Below are 20,072 nucleotides of genomic sequence, written 5' to 3' on the forward strand. Positions count from 1 at the left end.
AGCCGTCTATACAACCTAATGCGGGGAAGGGGAAGTAGAGGGGACTGAAATTATAGAGCAGAGTAATATAGAGAACTGGTCAAGAATAAAAAAAAAGGCAAAGACAGTCCGGGTACATCAGTCACTCAGGTGGTCCGGTTACAGCCGCTGTATGACGCCGGTCGTTGTAAAGTAATGGATCTAGCTTGGATGCCCAGATATCTCTGGTTTCCAGGGCTAAGACAGCACAGTTGTCACATGCTCTCCTGGAATCAGGGACCACTGCCAGATCATTTAGCTCAAATTAGTAAGTTTTTAACATGAAAGTGTGTTATTCCTGGATACACCAGGATTTGACAAACGTCATATCCGTCTCGGAAAGGACGCCAGTACAATGAAGCAAGCGGCCTGTAGAGGGTGCACCCCTGCACACAGCGTCTTCTTGCGGGGAAGCAACCCTTAGTACTAAAGAGTATGTTATACTTAGGGTTGTTCGTTTTCGGGTTTTATATTTTAACACGAAAGTGTTTTACACCGGGATACACCAAGGTTTCCCTGACGTAATATCCGTCATGGAAATGACGCCAGTACACCTTTGCCGAAGCGACCCGCCAGCAGGACGTCACTCTGCAAGCACATTCACAAGACAGGCGCCGACCCGCAAATCATGGTCAGCTGCAGATTATGCGGCACATTTCACTTTCGTGTTTCACCGTTTCCTACGACAGTGGAATCAGAGTCTTTTTCAGCAAAACAACACAGCAGGTAAAATTGTTGTAAGGTGTTTATTCAACAAGAGGGCGTGAGGCCTTCTGGGGCCTCGTTTCTTATTCTAGCAGAGGGTTGGGGGCTCAGATTTCGACGGGCTCGCACTTCTCGGGCACGCGCACCTTCTCCTCAAGCGTGACCGGGTAAGTGGACGGAAGGACGCCGAGGGTGCCGAGCTCGCGGACCTTGCGGGTCCATTCCTTGAGCTCGGGGTGCTTGCGGTTCAGGCAGGTGAAGCCCACGGTCAGCTGGGAGCTGCCCTGGGTCTTGCGGCACTCGCTCTTGCACGTGGGCACGGGGAAGACGCTGAAGCAGACCTCGCCCTTGCGGTCGCGCAGGATGGTGCGGTTCTGGAAGCACTTGCTCTCTGCGCACACAACGGCACGACGACACGTCACCGCTTCACTCTCGTTACCAAGACAGACATTTCTGAAGGCAGTAGTGCATTTCAACATGAACAGGACTTAATCGACCAGATTTAGGGGAAATCCCCAAGGTAGAGTAAGTTTCTGCGAAGGAAAGTTTGACATCCACGTCAATGCAGCAATACGGCTACAAAGGAACGCTATAGAGCGTTCTGATAAACTTTGCGGTTGAAGAAAAAATTGTCCTTGTCCTACGCAGAAACTTACTCCACCTTGGGGATTTCCCCTACGTCTGGTCGATTAACACCTGCCCATCACTTCGAGTTGTTGATCAATTTGCTCTCGCGCTACAAAGGACTAGCCTCCTGGTTAGCTCAGTTGGTAGAGCGACTGCTTCGGTTAAACGGTGGTCCCAGGTTAGAATCCTGGACCAGGGTGAATTTTTCAACTGCGAAGTTTCTCAGAAAGCTGTATAGCTTTCCTCTGTAGCCGTATGGCTGCATTGAGGTGGATGTCAAACTTTCCTTCGCATGATCAGGACTTGGAAGAACTAACTGCGTGAAGGTTGAGAACAACTTTTTTATTCCGGAGGGCGAAAATACGGCTGCACGAGTCTCGGTAATACAAGTGCAAGACAGCTCCACCTACTATATATTACCCAATGTGAGAGGTCTGGGATAAAAGTGCTTCCACAGAATCTTTAGTTTTGGTTTTCTCCGGTTCAAATCGAATTTAATAATTTGTCGGATCAGTAGAAGCCTAGAGCAAACCTTGTTGTTCTACCTTTGCGAGCACTTTCTTGCATTGCTTATTTTGTTACGCCATCTTCCAAGCGATGTATGCCACAGTAAGATTTGACCAAAGAAGCAATTCGGTTTACCGAATGGCTATTTTGTCCTGATCTTTATGTAAGGTTTGGTAAATATAGTGATATCTAGGCAGAGATACAGCAAATATTCAGTAAAGATGTGAGAATGTTTTCAACTGAAAGATAGCAAGGCTTGACAGTTTGGGTGTAGTAGTGTTGCGGTTGTAAAGATAGTTTAATGGCGTCCGCTTACGCTAAGGCAACCTACTTTGGTAGAAAGTCAGGATAGCGTAGTGCTTCGTCTAATTGTCGGGGTCAAGTCCCTGCATTTCTTGGCACGTGGTGTCAGAAGCTACTACCTAGATTCGAAATAAAACGCTTGTGTAAAAGCACAAGCTTCATTTGTTGCTAAATAAATTGTTTGGTGTCTGTGAGCCTAACATGCTTCATGCTGCGAGATTTTAGTACCCGAGAAGAAATAGATGTTGTTTTACATAAAATAATGAACATCCGTAATTTTCTTCGCTGTTTTGAATTGTAAAATTTATCGTAGCTACCATTCAATTAATTCTCAGCTAATGACCACATGATATGTAACAAGCCACTGTTTCATTCCATAAGCTGCATTTGTGGACAAAACCTTAGCTTAATTTGTTGACGAAACATTAGCTGTATTGCCTTGTTTATCTCCTGATCCCCGGCGTATAACCCTGAACAGTATGTTTACGGTTGTAAGCCTCAGTGAATTATAACTTGACCTTGAATTGCTTTAAAAGGCGTTAAGGTAGGCGTTCGGGTTTACTCATACACTGGGTAGGCAAACACTTGCCAGAAGTGAGACAGTAATTGGAAGGAATTTGTATTTAGTATAGGCAGTGCCCAGCAGTGAAGGCGCCGCGATCTCAGTGTCTCGGTAAAAAATGATGGTTTACCTTCAAAGTGGAGGAAGGACTCGTACGGGTAGCGATGCTCGCTGGGATACTGGTGGTGGCTGGGGTACTGGTGCTGGCTGGGGTACTGGTGGTGGCTAGGGTACTGGTGGTGGCTGGGGTACTGGTGGTGGCTGGGGTACTGGTGGTGGCTGGGGTACTGGTGGTGGCTAGGGTACTGGTGGTGGCTGGGGTACTGGTGCTGGCTGGGGTACTGGTGGTGGCTGGGGTATTGGTGGTGGCTGGGGTACTGGTGGTGGCTGGGGTATTGGTGGTGGCTAGGGTACTGGTGGTGGCTGGGGTATTGGTGCTGGCTGGGGTACTGGTGGTGGCTAGGGTACTGGTGGTGGCTGGGGTACTGGTGGTGGCTGGGGTAGTGGTGCTGGCTGGGGTACTCGCGCGTATACTTGGGCTCGCTCGGGTACTCCTCCTCGCTAGGGTACACTGTTGAGTGCTTGCGCTCCTTAGGGTAATATCCCTCAGCCTTGTAGCCCGGCGCGGGGTACCTCAGCTCCTCGAGGTAGCGGAGAGGGTAAGGCAGCGTGACAAGGGGAACCCTGCACTCGGGAAGGCCAAAGCCGTAGCTGGCCACGAACTCGGTGAAGTTGTGCACAACCTTGTTGGCAGGAGTCACAAACTCGTAGTAAGGCTCGTTGTCAAAGTTGCTGCAGAGACCGCAGGTCTTGCCCTGGTACAGGGGGTTCACCTGTGGGAGAAAGGTTGAAAAAATTGTATTGCCGGTCTGTCGCAGAACGCGAATACGTAGCCGCCACGACTGAGGTAATAGTAGCAATATGCTACTTAAGTATTCAATACAGAAACCGATACCACCGGTAGGCGTCCAGCCTCGCCTTACATATTGAAAATCGACACTTCGTATTTGGTTCTTTCTTCTTTTCTTTCTTTTACTGAAAGGGAAATTGAGATTGCCAGCATAAGAGAGTTCGAATCATTAATAGCATCTCCTGCCTGCTGTCGAACCGCACTAACAAGGGTTACGTTTTAGTAAAGAACAATAGCCGGGGGCGTGGATGAAGAAACTGACCCAGACGAAGAAGTTGACACCGTCGAACAGGAGCTTGAAGGTCTTGAGCGTGTTGGTGAGCTCGACAACTGGCGGGTCGTGGGGTCCGCTGGTGGGGTACACCGTAAGGAGGAGTTTGCGGTCCCACTTGTAGGTCAGGACGAGGTCCTGGGTGGCATTGGCCACGAACAGGGTGCCGTTCACGGTGACCATAACCTCGGCCTTGTAAAGGTCGGGAGGCGGCAGCTCCACCACGGTTTCACCAAGCTGGACGCGGAGACTCTGCAGAGGGCAGCACGATGCACATAGGACGTCAGAAACGCTCCTGTTGACCCATGACCAAGTGCCGTAAGTGAGGCCTGCTTTCTTGTATCATGAATACCGCGCCTCAGTCTAAGCCATCCTGTCAGAATGACACCTAAGTAGAGCAGAGACCTAAACAGTGAGGTAGTATTTCTAACTGCACTTGTCACTAGAGGAACTTGTTGTCGCTGGGTGCTTTAAATATGGGGTTAATCGATTGCTTATCAACCTTAGTTGTTGTTTGAGTTATTTTCCCTCACAAGGAGCTTGAAATGCTATAGCTTCAACCATATCTTCCTACAGAAAAACCGTTCTAGATGGCCTGAATAGGGCGCGGACAAAAGCACTTCGTTTTCGGCAAACATCTAAGGTCGTAACATGCTTCTATTTTTTACGAACATCATGATCAACGTACGGGGGCAAACAATGACGCATTTAATATCTGTTAGCTGCAATAATGTATTCGATTGTGCTAACAAAAAATGCCCTTACAACACTGAAGGTCACTATGTTTTTGATGGTCATTTCCATTGTTTTACCAAGTTTTGTCCACATGTTCCGTGCACACGTTAGTATCCCCCCCCCCCTTATAGGACCCATGAAGACAAAATACAAGTTGGGTTTATTAGAAAGACTGCTTAGTCCCGATAACAATGATATCAATATCATCGCAATCTTCGAACAAATAACGGAGATAATAAAGAAAACGTGTGAAGCAGTAGCGACCCCCTAGCCAATTTCCCGCAACTTTTCTATGACGTCACGGAACCTTGTTTGTGCGACTGGCGGCCGCCTAACTGACCTGTCGTGACGACACATGACTGAACGTCTGTAATGGGGCCTCTAGTTTCATTTGACCGCATCAGTTGAATGCTAACGTGCAGTTAACGCACTGAAAATTACGTTTTATTGTTGGCCCGTATGACGTCATTCTTGCTCATAACACGTCACTGTGGCGCACAATTTGAAAGTTTTTCAATACTTCTTGCTTTTTTTTCGTTAAAAAACATCTTTCGGGGCTGTAATGGAGCTGAGTGAGATACTGAATCCTAGTTCTCTCAAATTAAACCAAGTTGTATTTTCTCTTCATGGCTCCTTTAAGCCCTGCTCATTCGCGGCATAAGGGACCTTGCATATAATGCAAAATTAATAGAGAGCCAGCGCCATCTGCTATTCATTTCCGTTCAGTCAATGCACCTTGTGCATATAAACTCTACGCCTCCCCATCACACCTGAAGCAGTGCTGCGGCACCTAGGGCGTAGCACAGACACCGTTGGAATCACCGTAAGGTACGACGAAGCACAGAGCCGTAATCCCTGTTTTTTCTATGGTAACAACTCAGACCACGGGCGGAATTCTCACTTTTAATCCATGTCACGCCCGTTTCAAAGTGTTCGTTCCCAGCGAGCCCTCAATGGCTAAAAGCAGACAGTCGGGGGTGACGCAGCACAAGCAAGGCGCGGCGTCTGTTTCTGCGTACGTCATTGGCTAGAAGCCTCGCAAGTTCACTTACGTCACGACTGAAACGGGCGCTAAATGGACATTTTTAAGCGGGCAAACGGAGGATGTCGCCCCAGGCCAACTCCTCTGCTGGAACTTGTGGACATGCGGTTCCATACCTTGGTTCCGACAGTGAGGTCCAGAGGCTTGACGACGACGGCGAAGTCGTGCTTGTTGCTACAGTCGCTGGTGGCCAGGTACTCGCAGTTGGGCTTCACGGCCAGGGGGAAGCTCACGTTGTCGTAGGTGCGCACGTAGTACTTGCCAACGCTGCAGGGCTCTGCGAGAGAGAGTCGTCTTTAATGGCACTGGCAAGGAACTCCGGGCAGCCCTCCAGCGACTCGGTGCACCAAGCCACAAGCTGGAAGTCTTCCTGTTCCAAAAGGGTCCGGACGCCTTCCGACGGGAGGTCTTCCAGCACCTCCTCAACTTCCTGGTTGTGACAGGACTAGTGCAGCGTTTGTAGCCGTCGAGCCTTGGACGAGACGAACACGATATAAACTGTCCCCCACTCACCGCCTTCTTCCCTCTCTCTCTCTTCCTATCCTTTTAACCCCCCTTCCCTTCCCTGGATTGGGTTGTAGGAGGGTGAACTCCCCGTTGAGTTCAACAATACCCCCTGTTCTTTTCTCTTCCCTGTTAACTTACCACCACCAAGGTTATCCTGGCAAAGGCGCCCAGCATGCTACCCCAGAGGTATAAAAAATGACTGATATATGATCGTGATGACTATGATGGCAATGATGTGCATGCTTGCGTAAATTTGTTTAGAAACACTGATTAAGTCCTATACTTCGCTGAAAAGTCAATAGAGCTTTTTTCGCGTGGGGTGCCCGTTTAGAATCTGACCAGGGACCTAACGCGTCACTTAGTTTCAACATTTCAGAGATCGAATGGCCCAAGGACATTAAGAGGAGCGTTCTAAATGCAGAATACTGCGCACATTCCCATATGACGCGCTTGATGTCCTCGCGCATGTCAAATAGTGTACAAGGGGGGAAAATGGCCTGTTCAATATTGAGTCGAAAGTGTCTCGTGTAAGCGAAATTTAGCTGAGCGGCCGCCAGGGGGCGCCGACTAGTACGAAGGAGCAAACATCGGCTCCTACTTCTTAGAATGATTTCAGTCCGAAAATTACGCGATTGATGGCGCTATCTTCCTGCATTCTGTTTTTGGTCGCAATGAAATTCTTCCTTATAGCCTGAGCCAGAACCTCGTCCTCACTAGACCATTTTCTAATCGATGCTGCTCACTTCCCATCACTTAGTGTGAAGCTTTTCACATTATTATATGGCCGTTCTTAGCTTATCTAGGTTTTCTGTTTAGTTACTTGGTCAAGCCCCGCGTTTTTGGCGAAGGCCGAGTACACACATTTTTTTTTAAATTTTACTTGACAGGTGAGCTACGACGTAGCCGAGGAAGTACCCGGAAGGTGTAACCCTAGCAGGTGTGGGGAGTACGGTCGGCTGACCTGTGGAGCTCTCAAATTCAATCTAAATGAAATGTCATTCATGAGCATGAGAGAATCACAAAGTGGCAGTCTGTGGACAATGTGTTGTATGATAGGGCGAAGGTTGATGAGTAGAGTAGGGTAGAAGGTAGAATAAACCTAGAGTAAATGTAGAGTAGAAGGTAGAGTAACCGTTGAGGAGTAAGCTTCATACTCTCGCTTTCAAGGTGCCCCGACACCACCAACTCCTGCTCCGCGTATTGCGCTGTTGCGCGAAATCAAGCTGAGCGTATTGTGCTGTTGCGCGAAATCAAGCTGATCTGTGGAGCTCTCAAATTCAGTCTAAATGAAATGTCATTCACGACAATGACAGAATCACAGAGTGGCAGTCTGTGGACAATGTGTTGTAGGATAGGGCGAAGGTAGATGACTAGAGTAGAGTAGAAGGTAGATTAAACGTAGAGTAGACGTAGAGTAGAACATAGAGTAAACTTAGAGTAAACGTAGAGGAGAAGGTAGAGTAAACACAGACTAAACGTAGAGTAGAAGGTAGAGTACGTGTAGAGGAGTCAACTCCTGCTCCGCGCATTGTGCTGTTGCGCGAAATCAAGCTCTGGTGGCGGAGGATAGTGGGTTAGGGGACGGTAAGCAAACCGCAGGCGTGCGCATAACCTCGCATATAAGCACGAGCCGTGGGTGATGTGGACGGCACAGGGAGGTGGTAAAAGCGTAAGTGCACTCACGGTACGGGTAGTCGTCGAGGAGCGAGTGCTTGAGGCGGTCGAAGGCGGAGAGAAGAAGGTTGGGCACGACGTACTTGGACACCTCGAGCTTGTCGACGACGACCTTCTCACCGGGGAGGACGAGCTCGCCGAAGGCCAGGGTGGTGTAGGGGTTGACCTCAGTCTTGTTCAGCCTGACCACCACCTCGTAGTCCTCGGTCTCGCTCAAAGGCAGGGCGTAGAAGGACACGTACGGGTACAGCTTGAACTTGAGCAGGGACAGGGCCTTGAGGGCGAAGCTCTTGACCTTGGGGCTCAGCTGAAGGGGAGAGAAGGAATGGTTTGTGAACTGCTCGTTGCGGGTTGCACCTCTACAATGGAATAACCGGTTTATAAATGAGCCGGTCGGCTGAGATAAAGGGCGGACGGTAAATTAAGTAATCAGGTCTGTAGCCTCCGTGGTGTTCATAAGGACGCAGGTTGACTGCTCTGCACGGAATGGAATTAATGCGGGCTGACCTCTCGCTCCGCGATGTCGTGGAGTGAACGGGAGCTTCAGCGTTGTGCGCATACAGCTGGCGTAACGCAGCTGCGGCCTTTTAGTTAACTGTTCTCCTCACTGGTTCGGCTAATGTGCGGTTCGGCTGTTTGTCCCTTTTATCTCGTGCCACGTATGACGAGATAGACCCGCGGTGAATAGCCCAAATAATATTCGTGTATGCTTATTTCCTTTGTTAGTGACATAGCGCTCTTCCACGGCGCGAAAGGCCGACTTCTGGTGCATTCTTTTTGAATTGGGATTGTGACCGTACGTGTTTGAACGAGGAAAAGGGGGAGAGTAGGGGTAGGGCTCGTCGTACCTGCTGGGGCAGCTTGAAGGAGAGAACCTGGCGGTTGAGGTGGGCGTCGTAGATGGTCGCCAGGTAGCAGGCGAAGCTGACGGTGTTGCCGGCGTGCTGGTCGGCAAGACACTGAGGAACGAACCAGTGCAGCAGAGGGGTCTCGTCGTACGCGTGCAGGCCCAGGAGCTGTTCCTCGGTCTTGGTGGCGTTGTACTGCGAAGAGAATACGCGTAAGCCGTCGCTCAAAGCCATCAATTTCGTCGCTAGCCATCAATATTTACCCAAGGGCCGAAAAGGCAGACTTAGTTGCCCAGCAAGCACAAGCAGAGTTACTCTGGGCACAAGAGGGACCTGGCTAGGTTGTTGACGATAATTGAAGATGGGAGAAAAGAAGACAACGGAGGAACTGCTCTCCCATCCGGAGGAGAGGGATCATAGTGAGTCAGCGACAGCGGAAAAGGTTGGACGACAATGGTGCAACTAATGGGAAGTGGAATTTTAAACCAAGCTTCTTAACCACACTGCCTTTTGTGAGGGATGAATTAAAAAAACGTCGACACTCGAAAAATCTCTCTCGTATGATCGAATATGTTGTATAATCGCTCTTGTATAATCTTGTATAGTTAATCGGATAGCTCCCTAATCCAGAGTTTTGAGTTACCGTATTGTCGCGCATATAACCCGTACCAAAAATGCGAAAATTTTAGGGGTGAAATCGAGGTGCGGATTATATGCGAGGTATTTCCTTTGGTGCAGCTTCACCGCAATGCGCGATGGGCTGTGATGCCCCTAAAGCAGTTATAGCAACTGAGCCACTGTTATCCCGTTGACAGTGCTTATTTTGCACACACAGCTCAACAATATACCAATATAAAAAATGTATGCGGTAAGTTCTCTAGTTACGTAGTCAGCTAGGTAAGTTTTTTTTGCATAAATTAATGAGTAATGTTGCTTGAGTTGTAGCTTTGGTCCATTGTTTTATGTATAAAATAGGCAGGCAAAACACCGGGATATATTTTTTTATTAGCCGGCGGAAAGTGGGGGCGCGGGTTATATGCAGGGGCGGTTACACGCGCGAAAATATGGTATGCTGCTTTTCATATCCGTAATGTACCATAGGATGCAGATTGGCGAAAACGCGCGAATAAGCCGGAAAGAATGATGGGGCGAGACCGCAAGGATGTACTTACGTAGACGACGAAAGGAACCTGCTCCTGTCCGTAGGTAACGTAGAGGGTGGCATTCATCAGGTCGTTGCCCAGGTAAGAGGGGATGTACCAGAAGGGGCTCGGGCGCACGGGGTAGCTCACGTTAAGGTAAGCAGACACCTGTAACAAGAAAAGTGCACTTCATCAGCGCTTAATCTGTACAACGATACTCTCTTTCAACCATTCGGACCGCGTGCAGCTTTGTGGCGCATCGCAGTTCTTTCAGTGGTGACTGCTCTAGTTATTCAACGGAAGGCATAATATTTTCGCACAGTATTATTGGGGTCGAAAGCTTGCTTTATGCGCAGTCTCAAGTTTACCACAATGCGCGACCAGGCTGCAGAGCCATAGAAACTGATGATGATGATTGGGTTCTTATGGCGCAAGGCCGACTTAGGGCAAAGAGCGCCAAGAAAAAGTTGTTTTACGAGGGCGAAGCAACGCTTTTATGCGAAGCTTATGAAGCGCCTGGTAGCGTCCGTCTGACCTTCAAGCAAGCGCCTCGTTCTCCGCGCTGACGGATGCGCCACCGGCCACGCTTCGGCCACCGCCAGAACCAATTCGTGGCGACAGCTGCGGCTTCCTCAGTGAAAGCGTTTCATCACTCGTTAGTTCCAGCGGCAGGGTCGCGAAGAGAGGCATAGATGAACAGTAATAGCGCGTAAAATCAGAAAATGATACAAGGCGCTGGCTACATCAGACTTTACCACAAGTTCGTCCCGCAGCGTCACTGCGCCGAGCAGCGTGTGTTTTTATTGCCGTGCAGTTGTGCGTCGCTGCGCGCTCTAGCACGAAAATCGACCTTTTATTCGACAAACTTGGTTTAACCGCGTTCAACCACGGCAATATTTTTGGGTATGTATCGTGCCCGAGACGCAAAACTCTTTCTTAGAGACAACCGCGACCCCCTCTCCAGAGTAATAAAATTTGCTAATGCCTTTCGCGCACATTCTGTGTCGCGTCTATGTTGTGAGGCAGAAAGCTTCGGTGGTCACCGCCTTCACGGAGCGGAATGGCTCCGGATTGTTTTGTCGTAGCGACACACAAAAAGCAAGAGTGTAGCCGCGCCTGTCGACTTACCACGGGCTTAGTCTCAGTCTTGACATCCAGGAAGTACTTGTACACGGTCTGGTTGAGGGTGTGGAAGTAGGCGAGGTCGACCTTGGCGAATTTCTTCACGCTTCCGGCGTCCTTGGCCTTGAAGGTGACGTTGAGGAAGTGCTTGACCAGGGTGCCGTTGAAGGACTCGTAAAGGTACTCGGGGACGTACTCGGGGACGAGCTCCTCCACCTCCTCGGTGACCTCCTTCCTTTGAGTGGTTAGAAAAAACAAGCACCGAGTCAAGGACAGCGGAAACGTTTTACAAGCATGGCAACAGTGATGCAAAATCTCGGCTTTCATACAGGCACTATAGTGAACTATAATACTTATTCTTGTTCACTCTACAGGCACCGCCCGAACAGGCACGGTTAAGAGAGCGGTTAGTAAAAGGAATACCGAAAGTAAGTCGGAGCGGTGCACTGAGAGTGTTTTTCTTTAGGATTGCTCCAGGATTAATGTGCCGTCTACCGCAGTGTTTAGAGTAGCGGCACCTTTGTGAACGGTTCCAGGGTCGTTTGTCGAAATTATGAAGCAATAATTTATGGGAAGTGTTTCGCTGGGAGCGGTCGTTCGAGATGGTGTGGTATGGTTTCGTTCTCATCCTTCATATTCACCCGCAATTATTTGGACGGGCTATTGGGACCTATTTAAATGTATTGTCACAGAATAGCATACATGCTTGGCTGCAGCGAAAACCTTCCCAAGGCATTTTTAGCGCCATTAGTGAATAGTACCAGGGAATTCTTCTGAGAGGTAAACCCTCGGGAAGGACGGTCCCGTTGTACTTCAATTTCGTTCGTATGTAGTTCCAAAGTACGGTTCGGGTTTTGGTGGAGGGGTCGGATTACTACGCTAGTTCAATGCCGGTGTATAGGAGTAGTGTGCGCGTAAAAGAAGGAGAGAGGTCAGAAGGATGCCTGCCTTAGCATGGAAGCGTGGAAGACGGTCTCAATGCCGTGTGTAAGGTATTTCGGCGCACGCCAATGCTTGTCGATCAGATTTCCTGATGCTGACGCGACGGAAGGCCAACATGTTGCTCATGATGGGAACACAAGCCTTTCTGCGCACGTGGAATTCATACGGAGCTAGCTTCGTCGTGCTTCTACCCCCAGAAGCAGTGATAAACGAATGCACAGCAACCATTTGACTCGCGAAACGCAAAAAAGAAGAAACATTGCGCACTGCCCCCACTCTTCCACGAAATCTGCTGTGATAGCACGTCAGTGCATGCCACTCTGTCGAAGACGTTTGAAGCAAATGTTTTAGCAATTCGAAGAATATCTGACGTAAGTTTTAAGCTACTTGTGGGCCACAAAATGTTACGACTGTCACCTGAATGCTATTCCACACGTTTAGTAGTTGGTTGCGCAAGTTAGACGAGTGAAGTTCGCTTTTAAGTGGGCGTTCTTGTTGATTCCTTGCTGAGAAATCAAAGAGACGGCTGCCCCGGATATCAAGACAAGGTCATCCCAGCAGGGAAAAACTAAAACTAACTGCTGTTTGGCTCCGGTGAATAAAAATGGCAGCATCTCATCTCCGTGGATGGTGGCGAGGGTGTGGAGTACAGGGACTCGAAATGACATCCAAGTTGCACCCCGAGCGACATCCGATTTGCGCCCCGAACGTCGCCCGATTCGAGCCGTGAGTAGCACCTTGATTATTCCCTAAATGAAACTGCAACTCGCGGCTACAATGGAATTTCGCTATATGGAATTTCGTAACTATAGTCGGTTACAACTCAAGAACGGCTCCACCTCATGTAGTGTATCACTCCGCCAAAGCGCCGGACCCGTGACGTCAGTGCGCGCGCGTTTTGAAAAGGGTTTTCTATGAATGCGTGATATCGTCTGCCTTGTCTCACGCAGTTTGTTTGTCGTCACTGGAGTCGTTTATAAGCATATTAAGTCCAAAAAATCACGAGAACGGCTCACGCCATATTCAAAATATTCCCAGTAACGCCCTACTTGCGCCGCGCGGAGAAACATCCGGCTACGGTGATAAGGCACAGCGGCAACTTTCGGTGCCGTTCTTAAGTTGTCACTGAGTATAGAAAGATTCGCGTTCAACCATCGTCGTCGTTTGACAGAGGGGTGCATGTTTTGGGTTCTTGGTTGGCCACAGACTCCTCCCGCTCAAACCTCGCGACGGGGAAGCCCTCAGCGGGATTGTAGCCACGCGTACGTCTCGCTTTTTCCGAATCGCGGTGTTCAGCGTCCGATCAAATTGTTTCCGATCAAAGTAGCTAGCTTGGCAACAACTCTTAATTTTCATACAAATTTCAGAAACAATGTAATTTCCAAGCGAAGAATAGGAAAATAATTTATCGAACACGTAATTGGGCTGTTCAAAAATTCTCCCGCATTTCCCCGAGGGGGAGAATGTGAAAGTGCGAATGCACGGTTGTCGGCCCGCTTGCGGCGCTTGCGCTCGGCCCCCGCAGCCCACCGCCTCGCCGCCTTCTCTTCCATCTCTTCCATCGGGTTTGTAGTATCACGTGTACACCACGCAGTTATCAAGCCGCTATAACGCCGCTGAGTCGCCAACGCACGCCGCTGACGACGTAGTTTGAATGCGTTAAAGATATAAGGCGCGTCACTAACTCTGATATCAGCGTCGCGTCCGTGGCTTGGTCGGTAGAGCGTCGCGCTGCGGCCGCAAAGTCCTCGGATCGAAACCTGGCGCCGGATGCTGTTTCTTTTTTAACTATAGAGGAGCACTGCGGACGCCGCCGCCGGCGGTGGATGGTTTGGGGTCGCTTATAAAGTGCATTCGCACTTAAAACGTCACATTTTTCTTTCGGGGGAAGGCACCAAGATACTAGACGAAACACCTTAGACACGCACTTAACTCTTCGCCCCTCCCCCACAAAACATGGTACTAATACTGTTGTGTTGTGTGATGTAGTTCTTTTCATGCCACCAGGTGGCGCACAATGCTAAGGTGGCCAATTTTCAGCATCATCATCAGCAACCGCAAGCCCGAGTTCATACGCGACCAACTCGTCGCCAAGACGGGGTAACCCTTTTCGGCTGCGGGCGGAACGCCACGTCACTACTCAAGTACGGTATACTGCAATCTTCTTCAATGGCATTGACGCCGCCGCCGCCGTTTCTACCGACACCGGGAAAGCCCGCCATACCGTGGAACCGCACTTTCAGCACTTGTCTCAGTCCCTCCCGACACGTTCCTTGGTACACTCATGTCCGTTACATCAACACTCGGCACAGCAGTACTTGCAGTTGAAGTTGGAACTGCCGTTCTGTCGGTGCTGGCCGGGGTAGTAAGTGGCTGGAACATCTGGGCACTCGGGGGCTGTGCTGCGCTGCAGCCTGGAATCCTGCGACAGAGGCAACCTGCGTTTCCCCTGGGACTCCCGGCTCCACCGCAGCACAGCCCCCGAGTGCCCAGATGTTCCAGCCACTTACTACCCCGGCCAGCACCGACAGAACGGCAGTTCCAACTTCAACTGCAAGTACTGCTGTGCCGAGTGTTGATGTAACGGACATGAGTGTACCAAGGAACGTGTCGGGAGGGACTGAGACAAGTGCTGAAAGTGCGGTTCCACGGCGATCCACCAGAGATCGACGCAAGCCTGCGTGGCTGGCTGAATATGACTTATGAGACAATGCAGTGACTGTGCAAGCCCCGTTTTGGGAGGAGGGGATGTTGTGTTGTGCGACGGTGGGCTGCCCCTTTTTGGGAGGAGGAGATGTTGTGTTGTGTGATGTAGTTATTTTCATGCCACCAGGTGGCGCACAATGCTAAGGTGGCCAATTTTCAGCATCATCATCAGTAACCGCAAGCCCGGTTAAAAATATCGTGAAACAAGAATAAAAGCTCTCTCTTCCGTGGGTACGATGGTAGCGTCTGCATCTCTCTGCCACGTATGTTGCGCGGCGGATACAACAAATACCATGTCCTTGCTACATCAGAAATGTGGCCCAGTAGTGGCATTAATATTGGTCGCAAGATTCCAACGTGCAGCACACTCCGCAAAAAATGTGGTTTGTCAACGCTTGCTACAGCGGTTCGCAAGCTTATGTTCTATACTCGTGCAATAAGAGAAGGATGTGGGATCCGGGTATCATGGTACAAGCTAAACGAAAGATGGTCAAAAAGGTGTCTAGCTGAGCAAGTTGGTACATATTCATGGTATAAATTCGGCCCAATGGACATGAAACAAAGGCTGACAAACAGACGAACATTAATTGGAAAGAAAATGATGTTAGGCAAGTCGGAGCGCTCCCGTCTGATTTCGCACTACCAGGAGTGTGGCTGCCAGCCTCTACTTCATGACACGAAGGTGCTGTGACGCCATGGATCACAAAGATACTGAGAAGTCGTAGAGGCCTTTCATACCACCAGAATGAAGGATGTGTGTGTGTCAGTAAGCCCTTCTTTGCCCTTAGAGCAGCAGAAATTGGTTTCTTGCAAAAGTCCTTACGGCCATAGAAACCCCCATGAGCTGCCCGTAAGATCATGCTCTTATCTGTTAAAAATTACCTTCGATGTTTTTGTTTTCCCTATAGTCTAGCTCATGCTACTAAAAGGTACAGATGTGTCGTGCGGGAGAAAAACCAATGGAGAGCGCGGGTCTTTTTTGCGATGAAAAAAATTGTATGGAGCGCAGGCGTTCCCCAAATAACTCCTGCTGCAGCCAGCGCCATCTAAGTTTTTAAATCAAACTAAACAATTGTTTGACAAGTGTTACAGACAATTATGTCATGAAATACAGAAAATACTATTAAGGGTAATAATAAAGGATTAATTTAACGAAAAGGCTTCTGTAACGAAGTGGTAAGCAGCGGCCGCCAGGGGCGCTGCGTACAACAAGAGTTCCTCAGCAGAAATTTCCATCGCAAAATGGACCCCCCTAATCGGCCCCGAACGATACACCTCTCTCTTCTAGTACGCTGTACTCATGCGCAGAGTGCGAGTTCGCTGAATGCATAAATAGTCTTAATGAATAAATTTGTAGCTGAGGGTCAGCACCCGTCCTGGTTGTCCTCCTTTGTGTCTTGTTCATTGAGCTGAATTTCTACTATGGTCAGATTATGAGGCGCACTGTTGGTGTGCGTTACGGCGAACTCGGCAGTGACGATTCGGGGCCGCGCAGGTTGCTCTTCCCCCGTATCGAACGACGATTTGCCCTAATTTTTACAGGCCGCCTCATCCACTCTGTAGCGATAGATCCAGCAAACCGCATGGATGGCGCCCTGTACAGCGGGCTGCGAGCGTCTGCTGGCAGTGTGGCTTAGGCACTACCACCTCCCAGCCAATGGTAAGGATGCCGTGAAAGGAACTCACCTCTTTTAAATCTAGCGACCCACCCCGGACTACGCAATGGAGTGGCTCTTCAACCCCGGCTGACGGAGGGTCTGCCCACGGTCATGAGACGTCGCACGCTGGTCCACCGGGAAATTTTTTCTGACCCTTGCCGAGCAGCGGAGGGCTGCTTGGTTCTGTCCAGGCCTGGGCACGAGGAGTGAGCACGTGGGGGTAATCACATGACACACGCTCACGCCCACTAAGGGGGATTGGCCCTGAAAACGTGAGAAAGACATTCAGGGCCACTTCATTCTGTGAAGGTTAATGAGCAGCGGATCTTTTTAAAGCGAAGTGTTAGTGTTCCCACTAATGGCGTCTGTGACGAGAAAACGGCGAAGTGAAAGAAAAAATTGGCCACTTATTCATTTATTTACGAGTAGCTTACAGGTCCACTGTGTAGGGCATTGAGTAAGGGGGGCAGAAAAAGGAAAAGTACACGTTTGTCTCGAAGATACGGGAGTAATGCGTAAAAATTAGTAACAACAAGGAAACAGTGCAGCAAAATAAAATACATAAACCAGCTTATCGCTTCAAAAACAAAGTAGAATGCACAAAGAAACAATGTAGCAAAACAGAATACATAAGTCAGCATATCGCATCAAAAACAAAGTAGAATGCAGTTTACAAATGATACAGGATGCGTAATAAAAATGGCTAAAACTTTGAGCAAAAAGGTAAGGATGTCAAGAAGATAGGTACCGTAATTTTCGAGCAAAAACATGTTGACAATACAAGAAAAAAAATTTAATCAACAACATCAACAACAACAAAAAAAAAAAACGAAGCGCAAAACGTGGTTTTTAGAAGTTCACTGCGTACTGCACGTGCCAGACATAAACAAAAACAAAAACAGACTATTGAATTATGAGACTACCAAGATAAATGTAAGAGTAACTTTCGACCGCTGCTTTCTTTGTAAGTGTCGACAAAAGACGTTCTTTGTCGACATTTGGCATGTAAATGCCTATGTTTTCCGGCTCACCTATAATGCCGTTCCTTTTTTCATTGCGCTCCTCCCAAGGTAAACACTCTAAAGGTTTGCTCAAGTCGGTTTAAATTTACCACGTTCCACTGCTAGAGGTCGGGTTTCGATGCTAGCGCTACAGTACGGCGGAGACGCGCGTGAATCGATGCTCCCTACTTCCACCTTTATAGAACTACGTTGCCGTACTCCACGTTCGTTCCAAGCGGAACGTGGAATCCATCTAGTGGAACCTTTCGTTGCTGTTGCCGTTGCTGTTGCCTCAAATGCCGCAAGGAGCCCGGGAAACATCAGGCGACGGTTTTCTGCAGGAGACGTAGAATATCATTTGAAAACCAAGCATCCAGAATGCTTTAATAAAGGAACACTGCAAATATCACTTATGGGTTGATACTCTGCCTTACATTTGCGTAATGTCTTGATCTTGTTCAACGATGTTGACAAGTATGAACATAGACACCGGACTTAGACGTTAGGATTTGGCTGTGAGTATGTAAGACTATTGCACTGATTTTGTTTCACTTTGGCCGGGTGGCTGAATCGAGTCACACATAGACATGCCGACAGACCAAAATTGCTGTGTTCAATTAACTCAAGAAAGAATATCGTCTTTAAAAACGCTTCACCGTGGCCGGAATCGAACCATGGTCCCTCGCGTTATGAAGTTGGTGTCTATCCGCTGGCTCCATATTGACATTTATTTTATCTTTATTGGGCTTTATATCGACATGGTCGAAGCCGCTTGGAAAATTGAGACGACAACCAAAGAATTCGTAACTAGAAAGATTCGAGTTCAACCATCGTCGTCGTTTGACAGAGGGGTGCATGTTTTGGGTTGTTGGTTGGCCACAGACTCCTCCCGCTCAAACCTCGCCTTCGCGACGGGGAAGCCCTCAGCGGGATTGCAGCCACGTGTACGTCTCGCTTTTTCCGAAACGCGGTGTTCAGCGTCCGGACGGACCCTGCACTTTCGCTTGGCGTCCGTGGCCTGATCGTCGTCGGTGGTCTCCTTCAGCAGCGTTCGCACCCATTGTCGTCTAATTCTTTTACAAGTCGGCTTTTTGCTTTCGCCCCCTCTTGTCCACTGAGGACACTCACCTCCAAATCAAAGAGCCTGCTCTCACCTCCAAATCAAATCGACGCCATTGCGTCCATGGTATGGCGGGCTTACCCGGTGTCGGTAGAAACGGCAGCGGTGGCGGCGTCAGTGCCATTGAAGAAGATTGCAGTATGCCGTACTTGAGTGCTGACGGGGCGTTCCGCCCGCAGCCGAAAAGGGTTACCTCGTCGCCATTATGTTGTATCTCAAGCCCACCGAGTCACCATACGTGGCAGAGAGATGCAGACGCCACCTCGTACCCACGGAAAAGAGAGCTTTTATTGTTGTTACATGCTATTTATAACCAGGCTGCGGTTACTTGTAGTCCAGAGTCCATAGGCCATGTTTCGACCACTCTGAGCGCGTTTACACGAATTTATTTAGTAGAAAAATCAATTCGAAAATTCTCTCCTCCTATCTGCACCCTCATCCATTTTCTGTGGCGATTTCATGTGACGTCAAGAGGAAATGAGTTGGCAATTGGCTGCGCTACTGCACGGCTCGCCGACCTTCCGACCGAGTCAGTCGGCCCAGCGTTTAGTCCGCCGGCCGCCGACGGGTCGTCTCAATTCGCTCGCTCAGTTGAAACTAAGCCACAACACGTTTGTGAATAGAAGAATATACGTTTCTGTACTTTGTTAGTTTGTACTAAGGAAATAAAATCAACTGAAACTTTTACCGTACAGCGCAAAACTAGAGAGCTGGAAGCACTTTTTTGCGCTGGGTGAACAAGCACAGCGGTCAGCAGCACGACCACACATCTGCGAACGCTTTTCCATCTAAGAAAGGAAATTGCTAGACATGAGATATTCTGGAAATTTGGGGGACGTTTACTGCACGAGCGCTATACAACAAATAGTCACCTAAAGTAGGGTGGCTAGAATTATAGCCAGAATTCTAGCTAGAAGTCTAGCCAGAATTCTGGCTAGAATTCTAGCCCATTTTAGCCACCTTACCTAAAGTACTTGAAATGCTAAAACTAAATAAAAGTGTAAACTGGTTGTACATTATATACGTCACTTATCCGATTTGGTCAGGGCCGGCTCGTGGCCGAGTGGTCTGAAGCACTAGGGCTTTTGTTTTGCAAGTCGCAAGTTCCAATCCCCGAGGTTGCATGCTTTTTTTTTTGTAAGTTCATTTTTTCGTTTGCGGCCGATGTTTTCTAACCTGAGTTCACCGTTTTTGTCCCATAACGTTCTCTGCTCCACGAGCGAGTTCGCGCAACGCGCGCAGACTGACACTGACGCGCTAGCCAGTTCTCGTTGGCGTGCTGTTGCAACAAGCACCGACTGCTTGCGGGCAGTGGGCACAGACCAGAATCAGCACACCCTTGGCCTGGTGGGAACACGCTTTTTACGATACAGGCATGAGTGAGGCAAGCTCCAAATCTGCGGGAAAAGCGCATGGAATTTGAACGTCTGCGGTGACACGGAGGGCGTTCATCCACTTCGAAGGCCTCGACTAGTGATTTCTACGATGCCAAGCCGACCTGGGAGGCTTATCTTAGGCATATTACAGCCAAGAACATGGCAGAAGCGCGGTGCGACGATTACTGAGATATCGAGAATGCCCATCCAACGTTGCCGTCGGATGTCAAGCATGTTGTTCTACAGAACCGAAACCGAAACTTGTTTGAATGCTAACCGTGGACATCGTCCAATCG

At 49.1% G+C, this 20,072-nt stretch overlaps 1 protein-coding gene across 1 annotated transcript; it reads right to left on the minus strand.

Moving 5' to 3' along the window:
* Positions 1–745: 745 nt before the first annotated feature.
* LOC144163038 (uncharacterized) lies at positions 746–11,315 on the minus strand. Its single transcript, XM_077693824.1, has 8 exons — positions 10,980–11,315; positions 9,882–10,019; positions 8,710–8,904; positions 7,871–8,168; positions 5,797–5,957; positions 3,895–4,155; positions 2,853–3,555; positions 746–1,114 (listed from the first exon to the last, which is right to left on the minus strand). Exons 1-8 carry the CDS (start codon positions 11,298–11,300, stop codon positions 831–833), a joined length of 2,361 nt encoding a protein of 786 aa, XP_077549950.1. The 5' UTR covers positions 11,301–11,315; the 3' UTR covers positions 746–830.
* Positions 11,316–20,072: the final 8,757 nt, after the last annotated feature.

Source organism: Haemaphysalis longicornis, unplaced genomic scaffold (assembly GCF_048455015.1).
Source record: "Haemaphysalis longicornis isolate Haplotype H1 unplaced genomic scaffold, Haemaphysalis longicornis Haplotype H1 scaffold_12, whole genome shotgun sequence".
Taxonomy (NCBI): Eukaryota; Metazoa; Arthropoda; class Arachnida; order Ixodida; family Ixodidae; genus Haemaphysalis; species Haemaphysalis longicornis.

Bases quoted from the DNA above. Each gene is read 5' to 3' on its own strand.
- LOC144163038 (XM_077693824.1), bottom strand. From the start codon at position 11,300: ATGAAAGCCGAGATTTTGCATCACTGTTGCCATGCTTGTAAAACGTTT. The intron at 5,958-7,870 runs GTGAGTGCACTT...TCTCTCTCGCAG, and splicing joins CCTCGACGACTACCCGTACC to AGCCCTGCAGCGTTGGCAAG. The intron at 4,156-5,796 runs GTATGGAACCGC...TGCCCTCTGCAG, and splicing joins ACCTCACTGTCGGAACCAAG to AGTCTCCGCGTCCAGCTTGG.